Below are 20,000 nucleotides of genomic sequence, written 5' to 3' on the forward strand. Positions count from 1 at the left end.
GGTGTGTCTCTTTATAATATGTCGGATGAGAGAGAAAAGTCTCACCCCAAATTGAGGTTTAAGAAATGTCCAGATTGTGGACAGAAAATGTCCGTCACGGACGGACATGTCCATTGTGTTTACTGTCTGGGGGCTAAACACCTCCAAGACTCCTGCAGCTTTTGCCACTCTTTTTCATCTAGGGTTCTCTTAGAGAGAAGGAGAAAACTCATAGATATGGGGTTGCTGCAGCATACTTTCTCTGAGGTGTTGGGTAGCCAGGAAGGTGCCAGCACTTCTTCTAAATCTTCAAAATCTTCTGATTCTAAACAAACTAAGAAGACAAAGAGATCAGAGGGTACAGGGTCATCGGTTCCACAGTCTTCGGAACCGAGTGTCCTTTTGGTTCGGAGCCAGCTCCCAGTCTTGGAGCTGGTCTCTGAGGTTCCCTCATCTCCTCTGCTCCAGTCAGCACCTTCGGCTCTGATGGGCTCAGCTCCTACCTCGGGCTTTGAGGCCATGGTTTTGGTGTGGGAGTATTGGACGGTCCCTCCAGATCCGTCTACCCCTTTTCATTGGAGCCATGGTGCTTTCGATGCCATAAGGAGAGTCCTGTCTCCTAAGACATTGTTGGCATCAGATAAGGCTTCCTTCTCCCCTCAAGCTTCTGTGTCCACTTCTACGTCTACCGGTCCCCCTAAGCATAGAGACCCCAAGCCTCAAGTGTCCCCAAAGGGCATCTCCTGCTCTTCCGAGACCTACCCAGACCTCCCCACTGTGGAGGTACCCAGGAAGAGATAGTGCAAGAGGAGGTGCTTAGACTCCCCACAGGAGTCGTTGACATCCGACACGGACTTGGATGAGTCAGAAGGGTCCCATTGATCCCCCTCTGAGGATATCTCCTTTGCGGAGATATTAGAGATCCTTAGAGGGGCGATTGGCAGTCCAAAACCCGTAATGGGGATGAGTCATTGCTCTCTTGAAGGGTTTTTGGTCTCAACCTTCCACTTCTTGGGTGTCTCTGCCTTACGGTGAGCTCATGGAGCGTGGGAGTCACTGGAGGCCATGGAACCTGTCCCTCGGAAGCCAAATAAGTTCATCTCTGCCCTGGTGGATAAAGCCTTTTTGAACAAAGGAGTGCCTGTTGATGCCATGGTGGTAGCTGCAGCCACCAAAAAGGAAGTGTCTGAAACATCCGCATCTATCCATCCTCCTAACAGAGATTCTAGGATCATGGATAGATATGGAAACACATGTTTAGTTCAGCAACTTTTTCTCTGCGATCGCTGAACTATTTAACCCATTTTACGAGACTGCAAAGAGATCTTCTGAAAGAGCTAGGAGATACTCTCCAGGGTACGGTAGCTTCTAGTGTGCCGACAAAGTCAGCACACAGCTCACTACCCTAAACTCGGTTGTAAACTCGTCCATGTGTCTTATATCTTATGCAGCTGATGGTTCGAGTAGAGCCGCTAGTTCGGGCATTGCTCTGCGGAGACAAGCCTGGATGCATCTCTCTTCCTTTGCAGAACCCTTTAAGTCTTCCTTTATCAACATCCCAATGATGGCTCATCACTGTTTGGGCATAAAGTAAAGGAAACTTTAACCAGGTGTGAGCAGGAAGGCAAGACCCTATCTGCCGTTGGAGTCCGTTTTTCTCCCCCTACTCGGCCCTACCCCAAGGGCCCTAGGGGAGGGAAAATGTGGTTCTGAAAAGCACAGGGGGCCTTTCAGAACACATGTGGAGAAACCCCCTCTAGAGGCAGAGGAGGGGGTTATAAAGGAAGACCCCACCCGCACGGCAGAGGGGTCCACAGCAACAGGGTGACAGAGGCCAGTTCTCTGGTCAGCCCTACCAACACTCCTGAAAGGGGACCCGGCTGTTCAGCTCTGGCGGCAGTTGGGGGTCACTTGTCTTTGTACCCAGAAGCCTGGCTAAACATAACATCAGATACATGGGTAAAAAGCATCATTTCCAGAGGATATTTCATACTGTTCTCTTCCCCTCCTACTCCTTTAAGCAAAATCCCAGATGTTCCACCCAGTCTCAGGGAACAAGCAATCGTAGAGGTCCAAAAATTGCTAGAAGAAAGAGTCATCCAACCAGTCCCAGCAGACCAAGTTGGATTCAGAACTTACTCAAGATTCTTTTTGGTACCAAAGAAAACAGGGGACTGGAGACCTATCTTGTACCTCAGCAGACTCAACCAATTTGTAAAGAAAGAGAAGTTCCGAAGGGTCACTCTTCAGTCCATTCTTCCCTTCCTAGGGAAAGGCGATTGGATGTGCTCCATAGATCTCAAGGATGCGTACTATCACATAAAGATGAACAGATGCTCCAGGGGTCACCTGCGTTTCTGGCTGGGAGCCAATCATTACCAGTTTCGAGCCCTGCCCTTTGGTCTCACTACAGCCCCCAGGGTGTTCACCAAATGAATGGCAGTGGTCACGGTTCACCTGAGGTGTCTAGGATTCCAAGTGTTTCCATACCTAGACGATTGGCTCCTCACTGCTACCACCAGGCATCAATTGACTCAGGCAATACAATATACTCTGACACTCTGCCATCAATTAGGCATTACAATCAACTCTGAAATGTCTGCCTTATTGCCATTACAGCATACCGTTTTTATAGGAGCAGCGTTAGATGTTCTTCGTGTTTCACTGTTGCAGTCATTACATTTGGGTAATCCTGCTGGCAGGTTGCCCTCAGTCGGCCTGAATTCCAAAGTCCTGGGTCCTCCGTCGGCTGCTGTTGCCCCTTCCCTGACGTCGGGTCGTCCGGGGTATAAAAGAAGCAGCCGACGCTGGTCGGCCGACTCCTGAGATTTTCGTGTTCAAGTTTCGGATCCGAAGTCTTCAATAAAGCTAAGTACCCCATTGGGGAAACTTTTTTCTTGTTCCAGACCAATGTCAGAAAAAGTAAATAATTGTATTTCTTGTGGAAAGCAAATACCTCATAAGGACTTTCATTCTTACTGTATTCCTTGCCTAGGCTTTGATCACAGCGTTTCTGGTTGTCGGTTTTGTGCTAGATTTAACCAATGCACTATTAAACGTCGGTATGATTTTGCTTTAAACTATTTTGGACGCCAGTTTAATTATCCAGAAATGTCGTCGGATAGCCATCCGACTACCAGAGTTCACAAAAAACGCAAAGAAAAGGAGAGAGTTAGACAACCGAGGCCCAAAACCGATGACGAAGCTTCTCCTAAGCCAGTCGCCGATTCTCAATGAGGTGCTTTCACAGCCCCTGACGCCCACTACTTTAGAGTCGCAGGCCGCTATCGACACCCACGTGGAGTCGGCCATGCCGCTGGAAACTCAAGGTATTGGAGCCTTGGATACTATTCCTTCAGATGGGTCCGGAGCCACTGAGCAGGCACCGGTTTCTGAGGGTGTATTCAGACCTAAACATCTTTACATTAAACCGACTTCAGCTTCAAAGGCAAAGGCTAAAGCACCTTCTAAAGCAAAGAAACAAACTCAAGAGCCACGTGGACAGGCCTGTATGCCCAAAAAACAGATGCTCAAAATGGCTGAAGACTTGATTACCTTGATCAGGGGTTCCCATCCCCCTCCTGATAAGAGGCCTAGGCAAGAGACTGACTATGAATCTTCAGATCAGGTTTCTATTTCTTCTGATTCCTCTTCTGATCAGGAATATTCTTTTCCCCTCTATGAGGATTCTGATGCTGAAGAATCTATTCCTTCAGTTTCTCCTCCAGAGGACTATTCTTTTGGGGAAACCTTGCATACCATGAGGGAGCATTTCCACTGGGAGAGCCAAGATTTTTCAGAATCTAAAAAGAGCCTCAGGGATTTCCTTTTACTACCTCAACACAGGATACTAGCCATTCGACCTGTGTTAGACACTGTAGATGATGTGTTTTCGGAGTCTAGTCTTACCCCCGACTCCTTACGTCCAGCTTCTGTTAAGCCTGACCGATATTACAGGGTTCCTGACTCCCATAAATTCCTTTTTAAAAACCTTGCTGCAGACCCAGAAACTATTTCACAGGGTCCCAAAGGAGTTATGGCTTCCTCTGCAAAAAACCCTACCCCCTCTGACAAGAGATTCTAGGGCACTGGATAGATGGGGAAAAAGGATTATACTTCTGCTACCTTGGCTATAAGGGCCTTAAACTGTCAGTTTCATATGCTCAAATATCAGCAACATGTCATGGCATTGCTTATACAGAAAATGTTAAACTCTGAATGTGCAGAAAACACAGAAATGCAGGATTTATTGCATGCAGCTGAACAAGTTGGAAAGCATACTTTGCAATGTGGTTTTGATACTTTGGAGGCCTCCTGCAGGGCTGCAGTTATGGGTTCTGTAATTAGGAGACATGCTTGGTTAAAGGAACAAAATCTGCCTGATCATGTCAAAGTGAAATTACTAGATGCACCTTTATAGCATGATACTTTGTTTGATGTTAAGGCAGAAGAGTTGTTAAAGAAAATGGTGTTAAAGAAAATGGAGGATAAAGCTAAATCTATGCAAACTGTCAAAGAGTTTTTACAAGTACAGTCACCTAGGTTTAGTAGACACTGGCCAACAAAGAATTGGTCCTTTCCTGTGTCAGACAGTCCTCAAAGGGGCAGATCCAAACACCCTAGAGGCAGATCCCGGACGCAAGGGTCATACAGGTCAAAGCAATGGGGTGCTTCTACCTCCAAAGTTGGAAAAAAACAATCACAACCATATAGGAAACAGTCCCAATGACATCCCCCTGCCTGCACCAAGCACTTATCTCCTGGCAGCACCCTTAGGGGGAAAATTAGCACTTTCTTCTGAAAATTGGCACATTATAACCCAGGACAAGTGGGTTCTAAATATCATGTCAACAAGGCTACAAGTTCCATTTCCATACACTGCCAAAGGCAAACGGCTGGCCAGATCTGCCAAAAAATCAGTGGGCATTGGCACAAAAACAAGTCTCATCCCTCATGGACATGGGGGCCATTCAACAAGTACCAGAGCAAGAGCAGGGGCAAGGATTTTACTCAAGACTGTTCTTGGTACCCAGAAAGGACAAAGCCTGGAGGCCAATACTGGACCTATCTAGTCTGAACACATTCCTGGATAAACCAAAATTCAAGATGTTGACCTTGCAGCAGCTTCTGCCCATGCTGGGCAAGAACGCTTGGCTTGTGACTTTAGACCTAAAAGAGGCATACTTGCATGTCCCAATCAGACAGTTATGCAGAAGATACCTCAGATTCAAGGCTGGTTCAATGCATTACCAATTCTCTGCACTGCCCTTTGGCTTATCTACTGCACCCAGGGTCTTTACAAAGTGCCTGGCACCAGTAATTGCATTCTGCAGACAAAGAGGAATACAAATATATCCTTACTTGGACGACTGCCTAATTCAAGGAGAAAACAAGGACATTCTTCTGCAGCATCTGGCATTTGTGAAAAGACTTCTAACATGCCTAGGGTACACAGTCAACAAAAAGAAATCAAAACTAGTACCCTCTCAAGAGATAATATTCCTGGGTGCAAGCTTAAATACAACTGCCCAGATGGCTTATCTCACGCCAGACAAACAAAGGCAACTGACTACCTATTTCAAAATGTTGGCAACAAAGGCCCAGTTATCTGCAAGAAAAATTCTGCAGTCTTTGGGCTTCATGGCATCCTGCATCCTACTAATTCCATATGCAAGACTGCATATGAGGAAACTTCAATGGTACCTAAAAAGTGTTTGGACTCAACATTGCCAGAGCCTGGAAACTATGATTACTCTCATTCCCTGCCTGCAACAGGAGTTTCGATGGTGGGCAAAGGCTTGTCGCCAAAACAAGGGACAGCCATTCACATTACCCCCAGCCAGGCAGACACTAACAACGGATGCATCAGATTATGCCTGGGGGGCCCACATGGCAGGAAGATGCATTCAGGGCACATGGTCCTCAAACCAAATGCATCTACATATCAATCAAAAAGAGATGCTAGCTGTTCAAAATGCCCTGACAGCCTTCAAGGACCTAATTCATCCGGGACAACTACTGATAAAGACGCACAACACCATGGTCATGTGGTACATAAGCAGGGGGGCACACATTCTTACACCCTTTGCAGACTAGCCATGACTTTGTGGGACACAGCATTGACTTACCAATACATCTGCAGGCACAATTCCTGCCAGGAAGGGAAAATAATCTGGCAGACGAACTAAGCAGAGACCTCATAGATCCCCACAAGTGGCATCTGAATCCACAAGTCTTCAGCATGATAACAAGGAAATGGGGATGCCTGAACATAGATCTATTTGCCACCCCTCACTACTACCAACTAAAAAGATTCTGCACAAGGACTTATCACAGACAAGCATGGAAAGTGGACGCCCTATCTTTCAGCTGGAAAAACCTAACAGTATATGCCTTTCCTCCACTGCCTCTCCTCCCCAAGGTACTCCCAAAGGTCAGACAGGAGAAGCCAAAAATGATACTGATTGCCCCAGACTGGCCCCACCAGTACTGGTATCCAATACTAAGGAACTTGTCTCAATGCCCAGCTTGGACCTTACCTCAAATACCTCATCTACTTTCCCAGCAAAACAATCAGATCCTGCACAGCCAACTCAGGACTTTAAACCTGGCAGCATGGCAGATAATGTAGTCATACAAAACACACCTCTCAGTAAAGCTGTGATGGATGTCATTTTGGAAGCCAGAAGGCCTAGTACTAGAAAATCTTATACTGGAAAATGGAAGAGATTCTGTGCTTGGAACCAGGCACAAGGAACTGATACAGCTGTGCCAAATATTCCTCAGATTTTGCAATACTTAACTGAGATGCTGGACAAAGGTCTATCTTTTTCATCTATTAAAATTCATGCCTCTGCCATTTCGGCTCATTATAATACAGAGCCACCAATCTTTTCTCATCCCTTATTAAAGCAGTACCTCAGAGGAGCCAAGGAGATCACCAATGCCTGCATGGGACTTCAACTATGTCTTGGAAAAAGTCACCCTGCCTCCTTTTGAGCCAACTGCTACTGCTGATATAAAGTTTTTATCTTGGGAAACAGCTCTGATCCGAGCAATAACTTCTGCAAGACAAGTTTCAGAGCTACAGGCACTCATGGCTGTGGAACCTTTTATCATTTTTTTATCCAGACAGGGTCTCTCTGAGGACAAATCCAACATTTATGCCTAAGGTGGTGTCCATTGTGGCTCTTAACCAAACTATTCATCTGCCAACTTTTTATCCAAATCCACAGAGCAAGGAGGAGAGAATTCTGCATTATTTAGACAGCTTAGATTCTACTTGGACAGAACCAAAGCTTTCAGAAAGACAGAGCAATTACTAGTGACATATGCTGCAGGATCACAAGGAAGGGCTATCTCAAAGCAGACTATTTCAAAGTGGATAGGCCACTGCATTCGTTTCTGCTATTTACACCATGGCAAGCCAGTGCCTAAGGTCATTAGGCCACATTCAACCAGAGCTGCAGCCACTTCAGCAGCCTTTCTAAGGGGAGTGCCAACCAAGGACATTTTAGAGGCTGCTACTTGGAGTTCGGTGCACAGCTTTACAAAGCACTATCATCTGCCACTCTACTCTAAATACAGGGCAGGCTTTGCCACTGCAGTTCTGCAGGGCCTCATAGCCGCTCCTAATGCTATTTAGCTCCAGCCTCCCAACCATAGCTTTGGGACTCTACCCAAATGTAGTGACTGCAACAGTGAAATACGAAGAACATAGTATAGTTGTATACACTTACCATAAATGTAGATGTCTGAGTGTATTCACTGTTGCAGTCCAGGTTACCCACCCGCCATCCCCCTTTCTTCTGATGGAGCCTATCTTTCCTTCTCTGATTCACACAACCTATGTGGTGTATTTGCTTGTAGATGAAGGTAAAACATATATTGATGCATGTAATTTTATACATATATAAATTTTGGCTACCCCTTTTAGGGGGGCACCTGACATCTGGGGAAAAAAAAAACTAAAGAAAATGGCGTCTGTTGCTTCTTTTATACCCCTGATGACCTGACGTCAGGGAAGGGGCAACAGCAACTGACGCAGGACCCAGGACTTTGGAATTCAGGCTGACTGAAGGCAACCTGCCAGCAGGATTACCCAAATGTAATGACTGCAACAGTGAATACACTCGAACATCTACATTTATGTTAAGTGTACACAACTGTACTATACCTCAACCACCACTCTACGTCTTCCAATCGAGAGAGTCTCACTTCTTCACCAACACGTCATCTCACTGGCGTCAAAGAACAAAGCTGCAGCAGCAGAGGTCTTGAAGGTACTAGGTTTGATGGCGGCAGCAATCCTGGCTGTACCACTCGCAAGGATGCATATGCGAATCCTTCAATGGCTCCTCTTCAGTCAGTGGTCCTGCCAAAATCTACCGATGCACTACATGATTCTCATCACAGATTCTTGCAAGAGATACCTGCAGTGTTGGTTGACGTCTCTTCATGTTGCAATCGGAAGACCCTTTGTTCCCCCTCCCAGTAGCCACTGTGACCATGTACGCTTCCCTGATAAGGTGGGGGGGGGGGCATTTCCAGGGGAAAGACTGCCCAAGGCACATGGACTGATGAGTCACATCTGCATATCAATGTTCTGGAGTTGAGAGCGGTACTTCTGGCGTTGCAGTACTTTTAGGACTCTCTTCCTCTAGGGACAATTGCAGTTCAGACGGACAATATGTCAGTGGTCTGGTACTTGAACAAACAAGGCAGAACCAAGTCTTACCCCCTTTGTCGTGAAGAACTCAGGGTATGGCAATACTGTTGCCTCATGAATGGTCTCTCAACCAACGAGTTGCGGATCTGATTTTCCACAAATGGGGCCAGCCTTGCTGCATCCTCTTTGCCAGTCACATCAATACCAAATGCAGAAGCTACTTTGCCCTAATACCACCTCTGGGACATTCCCAGAGAGACGCACTCGTACACGATTGGCCTCCGGGTCTCCTATATGCATTCCCACGTATTACATTGATATCCAAGGTTTTACAGAAAGCAAAGTCGCTGGCAAGGACAGTTATCCTCATAGCTCCCTACCGGCCTCGACAGATTTGGTTCCCCTTCCTTCACCATCATCTACTGGAGGATCCATGGATCCTGGACCCAGTTCTGGACCTTCTGACACACCCGTCAGGAGACCTCCATCCTTCACTGCAGTCCCTGAAACTGACTGCTTGGCTAATCCACTTCCCCTAATTGAAAAACAAATCTCAAACGGCTACAGGTACACTAAGGTGCCAAAAACTGCAACAATAAGAATAGAATGAGGCACCAAAGTTACACACTGAAACTATCCACAGTAACTCTATTTAGAAAAGAACAGTAGGTGAGCGCTTTCACAACTCAGTGTTGCTTCATCAGACAATGTTAATGCAGACCATGCTTGGTTAAATACTTAAGCAATCAGTGTGGTTTCAACTGTTTAAAGCAATACAGTCAAATAATTTAACAATTAAAACTATTAGTACAAGCTTATGCAAACTATGTATTTAAAACCAACCTTAAAGTACGTCTCTCTATAAAAACCATCATTATTGACCATAATATATGTAAAGGTATAAAAAATATATATAATATAAAAATGTCCTATATAAAATCTTAAATATATATATAAGTAAATACAAAAGCTTGATGAACCATAGTACCACATTAAAACCTAGAAATTAATGTTTAAGACGTCTTGCTTTAAGGCAAGGGACTAGTGAAGTACAGCCATTCAAGCCCGGATATCTATCTGCATTCAGCTCGATAATCCATTTCTGTTCTAACTCTTCCGTATAATTTTCTATGTCCCCACCTCTATTTGTCCTTAATACTTGTTGTAAAACCAAAAATTTGAAGCCGTGAGTACTGTTTGTATTTAAAATATGATTTGCTAGGGCATTAGATTGTTTCAAATTTCGTATATCCCTTGCATGTTCTAATATTCTATCTTTAAAAGTTCTGTTTGTTTTTCCTATGTAATAGGCATGACATGCTTGACAAAAACTAAAATAAATAACATCTGTACTCTTACAATCATAGTATTTCTTAGTATACAACCTAAAATGTTTCATCGGATGAATAATACTCATTTTTAATATAAATGTACTGACAGGCTGCACAATTCCTGCATGGAAAAGTGCCTTGTCTGTTGGAGAGATTTTTTCTATGGGGTTGGTGTTCTTTATTACAAAGATGTTGCTTCAATGACACGTTGTTCTTAAAGCTAAAACTTGGTGTGTCACCGATCATGGGGACAAGGTCTGGTATTTCCTGTAGTAAGTGCCAGTTCTTCTTAATGATATCTGTATACTTATTGATATCACTTGCAAATCGAAAAACTACTCTAAACTTATTCCTATCAATGTCTCTATTGCCAGACGTTCTCATATCAGTTTGAGAGCTCATGTAAGGCTTACATCTTGTTGATCTAACTTTCCATGCCTCTGTTATCACATTCGTGATTTCTGAACTTGAGTAGCCTCTTTGCTCAAATTCACTGTGTAATTTATCCAGTGCCCCTGCAGCCTCTTCATCATTGTTATGTAGGCATAAAGTTCTAAAAACTTGTCCTTTGAGAACATTTCTAGAGATGTGTCTCGGGTGCATGCTAGATTTATGAAGACAGGCATTGGTCCTGGTAGGTTTGTAGTAGATACTAGTTTTCAGCTGTTTTAAATTAGTTTTAGTTACACTTGCATCTAGAAAGTCAATGGAGGTGTCAGAAAAAGTAAAAGAAAATTTCAAAAAATCACTTCCCCCTAATTGCTAGCCTTCATTCGCTCTCAGATGATACAAGACAAATCCTTTTGTCTTCTCACAAGCCATCCACCAGGAAACTATACCGTAGTAAGTGGAACAGGTTCTCAATTTGGGCCCATATACAGAAAATTGACCCTTTCCTAGCTCCTTTATTGTCCATTTTAAAATTTTTGACAAAGATTTTTAAAGAAGGAGCAGCAGCTGCCACAGTTAGAGTCCAGTTACCCGCCATGTCAAATTTCCACCTTGGATTCGATGGGTTGAATGTTATGAGCCATAAGTTACCTAAGGCTTTTCTTAAAGGTGCCTTTCACATGAGACCTCCTTTCAAAATTCCTTATTCTCCCTGGAATTTGAATTTTATGCTGTCTCAAATTATTCTTCCTCCTTTCAAACCAGCATCTTCTTGTGATCTCAAATATTTGTCTTGGAAGACTATATTTCTGGCAGCCATGATTTTCCATGCTGATAGAGTATTTCTCAGAACAAACCCCTCCTTTTTGCCTAAAGTCTGTTCTGAATCCAATATCAATCAGGTCATTGAGCTGCCAGTCTTTTTTCCCAACCACTCTAACAAATTGGAATACATGCTGCACAAACTTGATGTACACAGACAGCTCAGATTTTATCTTAACAGAACTAAGGATATTAGGAAATCAGATCAACTTTTCGTATCCTTTTAGGAGGCCAGGAAAGGTAATCCAGTGGCTAAAACAACTTTATCTAAATGGTTATCAGATTGTATATCCTTTGTTTATGCGAATGCAAGCATGCTATTGACACACAAACCTAAGGCTCATTCTACCAGAGCCATTTATACGTCTTCTGCCTTTCAAGCTAAATTGCCCCTTGACAATATTTGTGCTGCAGCCACTTGGTCTAAGCCTCATACCTTTATCACCCATTACAAAGTAGATAAGGCTTCCAGGGACAGGTCTTCCTTTGGTTCCACGGTACTGAAAAACGTACTTCCATGAGACACCCAAGATCGAGGGTGCTAGGGACGATACCCATCAGTGAGAATAAATGGCGAGATTTAACAACTTCACATAAAGAAGTTATGTACTTACCATAACGTTCCATGTTGTTTATCTCGTCTTCATTCTTATGTCCCTCCTTCCTGGCTGACAGTTGACTTAGAGGCTAGTACCATCCTGGTTATTCAATACTTCTTCTTCCCCTTCGGGAAGTGCTTCCTTGTAGAAATAAATAAAAGGGCATATATACTTGCAGCAAACAAGATCTGAGGTAATTCCAGCAGTGCATTGTGGGGTAAGGGGCTTGGTCTCGAGCTACTGGCAAACCTTGAGCTTTGCTATCAGCCGTGTCAGAGCCGAGGATCGGCTCCGATCCCATCAGTGAGAATAAAGGCGAGATAAACAACTCACATGGAACGTTATGGTAAGTACATAATTTCTTTTTTTTTTTGACAAATAGGTGGAATTGATTATTTCAAGCTCATGCATGTACATGTATCTGGCAGTTTACAGCACTCCATGCAACAGTGTTGTGTGCACAGATGTTTCCAGATGGGGGCTTCTTTTGTTGTTAAATGGTGATTTGTAAATAAATTGAACTCAGTCAGGGATTCAACAAGGAGGGGCTTTTCATAGGTCAGTTAATGTGGTAGGAGCAACTTGCTGTTTCAGAAATTCTCAGATCACTGAGGTCCAAAGAGGAAGAGTGTATTAGGATGTTCATCGTGTTACACTGCTGCAGTCATTACACTTGGGTTATCCTGCCGTCAGGCTTTCCCTCAGTCGGCCAGAGTTCCAAAGTCTTGGTCCGGCGTCTGTTGCTGTCGCTTCTTCCCTGACGTCAGTGCGACAGGAGTATATAAGATGCAGCTGACACCATTTTCTTCAGTCTTTCTTGCCGCACGGTGCCCGAAGCAAAAGCAGTTCGCAAGTGCCGGTCGGCCGACTCCTGAGATTTTCATTCCGAATCCAGAACCAAAGTCTTCTACAAAGCTAAGTACCCCGTTGGGGAAACTTTTTCTTGCCTCAGACCGATGTCAGTAAAAGTTAATAACTGTATTTCTCGTGGGAAGCAAATACCTCAAGGATTTCCATTCTTATTGTATCCCATGTCTAGGCCCAGACCACGATGTCACAGGTTGTCGGTTTTGTGCTAGGTTTAACAAGCGCACTATTAAACATCGGTTTGATTTTGCCCGACATTATTTTGGCAGAAAATTCAATTACACCATGCCGTCAGAACTTCCGACGACCGGAATATACAAAAAACGCAAAGACAAGGACAGGCATCCGAGGCCCAAAACTGACGTAGCCTCTTCTAGGCCAGTCGCCTGTTCTCTGGTTTTCAGTGAGGTGCCTACGCAGCCCCTGATGACTGCTTCTTTGGAACCACAGGCCGCCTCTGACTCCCACGTGGAGATGGCTGGGCCTTCGGACATACCAGATTTATGCCCTACCGAGACTAACCCTTCAGAGGGATCCGGAGTAGCTGAACAACCCGCAGCTTCAAAGGGTGTTTTCAGACCTACTCAGTTAACCATTAAATCTTCTGCTAAGTCTAAAACCCCTTTAAAAACAAAGAAACAACTTCAACACTCACCAGGACAGGCCTTCATGCCTAAGAAACAAATGCTCAAAATGGCCTAAGACTTAATTACTCTGATCAGGGGGTCCCACCCTCCTCCTGATAAAAAGCCTAGACAGGATGTAGACTATGACTCATCCGACCAGGTATCCATCTCTTCAGATTCATCCTCAGACCAAGGATACTCTTTACCCCATTATGAGGATTCTGATGCCTAGGAATCAATTCCTTCAGCCTCTCCACCAGAGGACTACTCCTTTGGGGAAACCTTACATACCATGAGGGAGCATTTCCATTGGGAGGGCTAGGATTATTCAGAATCCAAGAAAAAGGCTCAGAGATTTTCTTTTATTACCTCAACACAGACCCCTTGCTATTCCGCCAGTGTTAGATATTGTGGATGATGTGTATTCTGAATCGAGTTTAAATCCTGATTCTTTACCTCCTGCTCCAGTTAAGCCAGGCAGATACTACAGAGTCCCTGACTTTCACAAATTTCTTTATAAAAGCCCTGTTGCTGACCCTGAAACTATTTCCCAGGGTCCTAAAGGGGTGAAGGCCTCTACAGCAAAAAATCCAGTCCCTTCTGACAGAGATTCCATAGCATTATACAGATGGGGGAAGAAAGTATATACATCTGCAACTTTAGCAATGAGGCCTTAAATTGCCAGTTTCACATGCTTATATATCAGCAATATTTGATGACTCAGTTGAAACAAAAAATGCTTCCAAATTCAGATCTTCCTAATTATAAGGAAATGCAGGTTTTATTGTATGCAGCCGAACAAGTGGGAAAACATACTTTGCAATGTGGTTTTGATTCCTTAGAGGCCTCCTGTAGAGCAAGTTACAGGGTCTGTCATTAGAAGACATGCTTGATTAAAAGAGCAGACTTTACCAGATCATGTTAAAGCAAAATTATTGGATGCACCTTTGCAGCGGGATGTTTTATTTGGAGTTAAGACAGAAGAGGTATTAAAGAAAATGGAGGATAAGGCAAAATCTATGCAAATGGTGAAGGATTTCTTGCAGGTTCAACCTCCTCAATTTAGCAGAAATTGGCCAACAAAGAATTGGTCCTTTCCAGTTACAGACAGACCTCAAAGGGGCAGATATAGACGTCCAAGAGGCAGAGGTCAACCACAAGGTCCTTACAGGCCTCGACAATGGGGTGCTTCAACCCAAAAAGAAGGGGAAGACAGGTCTCAACCTTATAAAAAACAGCCCCAATGACTTCCCACTACAGCTGCCAAACACTTCTCTCTTGGCAGCCCCTTGGGAGGCAAACTGGCACTTTTCTGTCACAATTGGCATATGATCACCAAAGACAAATGGGATCTCAACATTGTATCTCATGGTTACAGGTTCCACTTTCACACTCTGCCAAGGTTAAAAGGAATGCCAAATCTGCCACCAAATCAACGGGCAGAGCCTCAAAGACAAATTACAGCACTCATGGACATGAGAGCTATTCAAAAGGTACCAACACAGGAGCAAGGACAAGGATTTTACTCAAGACTCTTTCTGGTTCCCAGGAAGGACAAAGCCTGGAGGCTCATTCTGGATCTTTCTTCTCTAAATACTTACCTGGATGTTCCAAAATTCAAAATGTTGACACTACAGCAGCTTCTTCCCATGCTGGGCAAGAAAGCTTGGCTCGTAACTTTGGACCTCAAGGAGGCATACCTGCATGTCCCTATCAGACAAAACTGCAGAAGATACCTCAGATTCTTAGCAGGTTCAAAGCATTACCAATTCTCTGCACTGCCCTTTGGCTTATCTACTGCGCCCAGGATCTTTACAAAATGCCTGGCACCAGTAAGTGCATTTTGCAGACAAAAAGTAATTCAAATTTACCCATACTTGGACGACTGCCTTATTCAAGCAGAGAGCAAAGACATTGTTCTAAAGCATCTGGCATTTGTAAAAAGGTTGCTAATTTGCCTAGGGTACACAGTAAACGAAAAGAAGTCAAAACTAGTGCCCTCACAAGAGATAATATTCCTGGGTGCCAGCTTAAATACAACGGCCCAGATGGCTTATCTCACACCAGACAAGCAAGGACAACTGACTCAATATTTCCAATTGATGGCAACAAAGACCCAACTCCCTGCAAGAAAAATTCTGCAGGCCTTGGGTTACATGGCATCTTGCATACTACTAATTCCATATGCCAGACTGCATATGAGGAAACTACAGTGGTACCTAAAGAGTGTCTGGTCTCAAGACTATCACAGTTTGGAAACAGTAATACCACTTATTCCTTGCCTCCAACAGGACTTTCGATGGTGGGCTCAAGCCTGTCACCTCAACAAGGGACAGCCTTTCACTCAACCCACAGCCAGGCAAACACTGACAACAGATGCTTCGGATTACGCCTGGGGAGCACACATGGCAGGAAAATGTATTCAGGGCAAGTGGCCCGCACAACAAAGGCATCTTCACATCAATCAAAAAGAGATGCTAGCTGTACAAAATGCCCTTATAGCTTTCAAGGACTTTCTGCATCCAGGACAACTACTACTAAAGACAGACAACACCACAGTTATGTGGTACATAAACAAGCAAGGGGGCACTCATTCATATCCCCTCTGCAGACAAGCCATGACCTTGTGGAACACAGCTCTAATCTATCAAGTTCATCTGCAAGCACAATTTCTGCAAGGAGAGAAAAACACACTGGCAGACGACTTAAGCAGAAACATCATGGATGCGCACGAGTGGAAATTACATCCACAAATATTCAGAATGATAGCACAAAAATGGTGGAGCCCGGACATAGATCTGTTTGCATCCCCAATGAATTGCCAGCTACAGAAATTCTGCACAAGGACTTACCACCCACAAGCATGGAAAGTGGATGCCCTCTCATTCAGCTGGAAAAACCTGCAAGTATATGCTTTCCCACCACTACCTCTCCTTTCAAAGGTACTCATAAAAGCCAGGCAAGAAGAGCCAAAGATGATTCTGATTGCCCCAGACTGGCCACGCCAGCACTGGTACCCAATCTTAAAGAACTTAGCACAAGGTCCACCCTGGATTTTGCCTCAAGTCCCACATCTTCTGACTCGGCAAAACAATCAGTTACTTCACAGCCAGCTCAAGACTTTAAACCTGGCTGCATGACAAATTACTTAGTCAAGCAAACAATGCCACTCTCCAAAGCTGTTATGAATGTCATTCTGGAGGCCAGAAGGCCTAGCACCAGGAAAGCCTATTCAGATAAATGGAAGAGATTCTGTGCCTGGAACCAGGCTCACAGCCTTGACCCTCTTGTCCCAAATATTCCTCAGATGCTACAATACTTAACTGAGATGCTGGAGAAAGGCCTCTCCTTTTCATCCATCAAGATCCACGCCTCTGCCATCTCTGCTCATTACAACACGGACCCACCAATTTTTTCTAATCCTTTGCTAAAGCAGTACTTCAGAGTGGCTAAAAACATAAGACCGCACCGTAGAGCACCAACTCCAACTTGGGACCTCAACTTCTTGTTGGAAAAATTAACTTTACCTTATTTTGAGCCAGCTAACTCAGCAGACTTAAAATACGTCTCTTGGAAAACTGTTCTGCTCCTGGCAATAACCTCAGCATGAAGAGTTTCAGAATTACAGGCACTAATGGCAGTGGAACCTTTCATCATTTTCCACCAAGACAGGGTGTCTTTAAGAACAAACCCTACTTTTATGCCAAAGGTGGTATCAAGTATGGCTCTAAACCAAACTATTCACTTGCCAACTTTTTATCCAAATCCACAGAATAAAGGGGAGAGACTTCTGCATTCCTTGGACATACACAGGCAGTTACACTTCTACTTGGACAAAACAAAAGCTTTCAGAAAAACTGAGCAATTGTTTGTAGCATATGCTGCAGGAGCACAGGGAAAAGCCATTTCAAAGCAGACCATTTCAAAATGGATAGGACACTGTATACGTTTCTGCTATACACACCATGGGAAACCTGTACCTAACAGCATTAGGTCTCATTCCACCAGGGCAACAACCACTTCCACTGCATACCTCAGAGGAGTACCTACCAAGGACATTTTGGAAGCAACAACTTGGAGTTCTGTACATACCTTCACCAAGCATTAACATCTGCCTCATTACTCTAAATCCAGAGCTGGCTTTGCTGCTGCAGTGCTGCAGGGCCTTATAGCCACCCCTAATGCCTTATAGAACCATCCACCCTACCTCAGCTTTGGGATTCTACCCAAGTGTAATGACTGCAGCAGTGTAACACAATGAACATAGTACAGTTTTGTACCTACCATAAATGTAGATGTTCGAGTGTATACACTGCTGCAGTCTAGGTTACCCTCCCTCCTTTCTCTCTTACTTGCTGGTACTTACCTAAGCCTTCTTCCCTTTGCTACCTATGGGGAGTATTTGCTGGTAACTGAAAGTTTTTGATTGCTTTTCTTATGTATGTTTCATTAGCAATTTACTTTGCCTACCTTTTTGGGGGCACCTGACATCTGGGGCAAAGAAAACTGAAGAAAATGTCGTTGGCTGCATCTCATATACCCCTGTCATACTGACGTCAGGGAAGAAGCGACAGCAACCGACACTGGACCAAGACTTTGGAACTCTGGCCAACTGAGGGACCGCCTGACGGCAGGATAACCCAAGTGTAATGACTGCAGCAGTGTATACACTCAAACATCTACATTTATGGTAGGTACAAAACTGTACTTTTTTAAGGGTTAGCTTTTCTGTCATATGGGGGATGTTATCCCTTTTGATAAACAACTGTTGAGAAGATTAGGAGAACTATACAGAACCATGGACTCCATGGGGATGAAATTTGCAGATGTTATGCAGCCATATGTAGAACTGGCAAGCTTAAATAATTTGTGTGCCTTGTCTGCAAAAAGTAGGGAAAAAATCCTTCTTTGTGCATGATAATCCAGGCTGCTGTCAGCTTTACTGCTTTCTTCCAAGGAGACTGAAATGAATGACTTTTAGGGGACATAGGTGAAAAAATAAATGTTAAAGAAATAAAAAGGTACTTGAGAGCATGATGTGCATTATTTTTGTTTGCAACAGGTTTTAAAATGCCCCACTCTGAGGGGTCAGTCTTGTAGGAACTAAAAAGTTATATTTTTCCCTGTGGCTATTGGTACTTCAACAGTTTTTTTTTTCTTTTCTTTTAGATGTGCATTCTTGGATAATTTGCGATGGAGATATTGATCCTGAATGGATTGAGTCATTGAACTCTGTTTTAGATGATAACCGACTACTCACCATGCCCAGTGGTGAGAGAATTCAGTTTGGTGCCAATGTGAATTTTTTATTTGAAACCCATGATCTAAGTTGTGCTTCTCCTGCCACAATCTCTAGGATGGGGATGATATTTCTGAGGTAAGATCTTGGGGAACTCTTAGTCTGTGCACTAATATTTATTTTTTGGCAAGCACTTAACAGTTTTGGAATGCAGTTCTTTTTTATATTTCAGTCACAGTTGAAAGTTTTGCTGTGCTTAAATTTTTGTCTTCCATTTTTAACCTTGTAATATTTACACAACTTTCAGAGAAGCAGCAGTACTCAACCACTGAGCTCCTTATGAACTGGTTGCCACTAAAATAGATTTGAAGTAATGTTAGCTGCAGGTGATCACCTTTCTCTGTACCTTGTGCCCCATATACAATGAATTATTGTCCCTTAACTGTATATAATTCTGAGTGTATATCAAGAAAACGATTTTAGTTCTTGCAGTTCATTACCATTTCCCCCTTGCCAGATGTCTTTCTGGATGTTTATTATTTTTAGTAGTCACAAATATTTTTGTGGAATTAAAATACTGATTTTTTTTATCATATTTTGACTCGAACAGTGGGGGTTATGAGCAGTAACCAGTATTATACTAGTAGTTTGCACTGTTTCGTTTGGGTTGGTTCTGGATTTTTTTTTTGGCTTGGTGTTTGATCATTGTTCACTTGATTTAACATACTAAGTTTTTGTACTAAGTCTGCTGGTTTATGTAATGAAAAATGTTTAAGCATTTGGCTTCAGGTTTTTCTGCTCGTCTAAAACTGATCCTCATAGTTTATATTTCAAGTACTTAAGTTGTACGCAGATTTTTTTTTTTTGTAGTTTGTTTCAGTGTTTTAATTAGTCACAGAAAACATTATCCTTTGAGGTATCTGTCCTCATATTTGATTCTACTGTAAATCTTTTCTCCAACTGTGTAGGGCCTTTGGTGAGAGACTGACCAAGATTGGTTCTTATATTCTAGGGCTAGCTAAGGGAAGTTGTAGAGTTGAGGCCCTTAACATTAGGCTGTTTGCTCTATAAATCTTTCAGTAAATAAAAAGATTTATTTATATGTCAGTAGACCTTCATTGTATAATGATGTTGAAAGGCCTTTTATGTTGCTGATCTCGCTGTTGGAGCATGCATGTCTTTCCTTGTTTGGGAAAGTATGTATTTATTGAGTGTGGGTTTAAACTTGATACTGCTTGTTTTGATTCAAAGACCTGTCATTATAATAAAGTCTCTAGCACTCTAAATCAAACTGCAGATTATCATCTTGATATGCATGATTGTCTTGTTTGTTGCAAGTGCCTTTGGAAATGGCAGGACCCTCACTAGACTAACTTCACCAACTCTAAGTTGCCAAGACACATTGGCAAAGTTTCACTAGACAAGTAGATTTCCCCTTAACTCCATCTCTGTCCTAGTAAGGTTAATCACTTTAGATTG

The 20,000-nt window shown here is 43.4% G+C and overlaps 1 protein-coding gene across 2 annotated transcripts in view; it reads left to right on the top strand.

Annotated features, from left to right (window-relative positions):
• The window catches only part of DYNC2H1 (dynein cytoplasmic 2 heavy chain 1), a 6,555,988-nt gene that overhangs the window by 3,225,010 nt on the left and 3,310,978 nt on the right, over positions 1–20,000 (top strand). For both annotated transcript variants that reach the window (XM_044072582.1, XM_044072581.1), the window contains one exon: positions 18,452–18,659. In XM_044072582.1, coding sequence (XP_043928517.1) covers positions 18,452–18,659 — 208 coding nt within the window. The remainder of the gene's footprint in view (positions 1–18,451; positions 18,660–20,000) is intronic.

Source organism: Protopterus annectens, chromosome 5.part0, assembly GCF_019279795.1.
Source record: "Protopterus annectens isolate FY-2018-M chromosome 5.part0, PAN1.0, whole genome shotgun sequence".
NCBI classification, from domain to species: Eukaryota; Metazoa; Chordata; order Ceratodontiformes; family Protopteridae; genus Protopterus; species Protopterus annectens.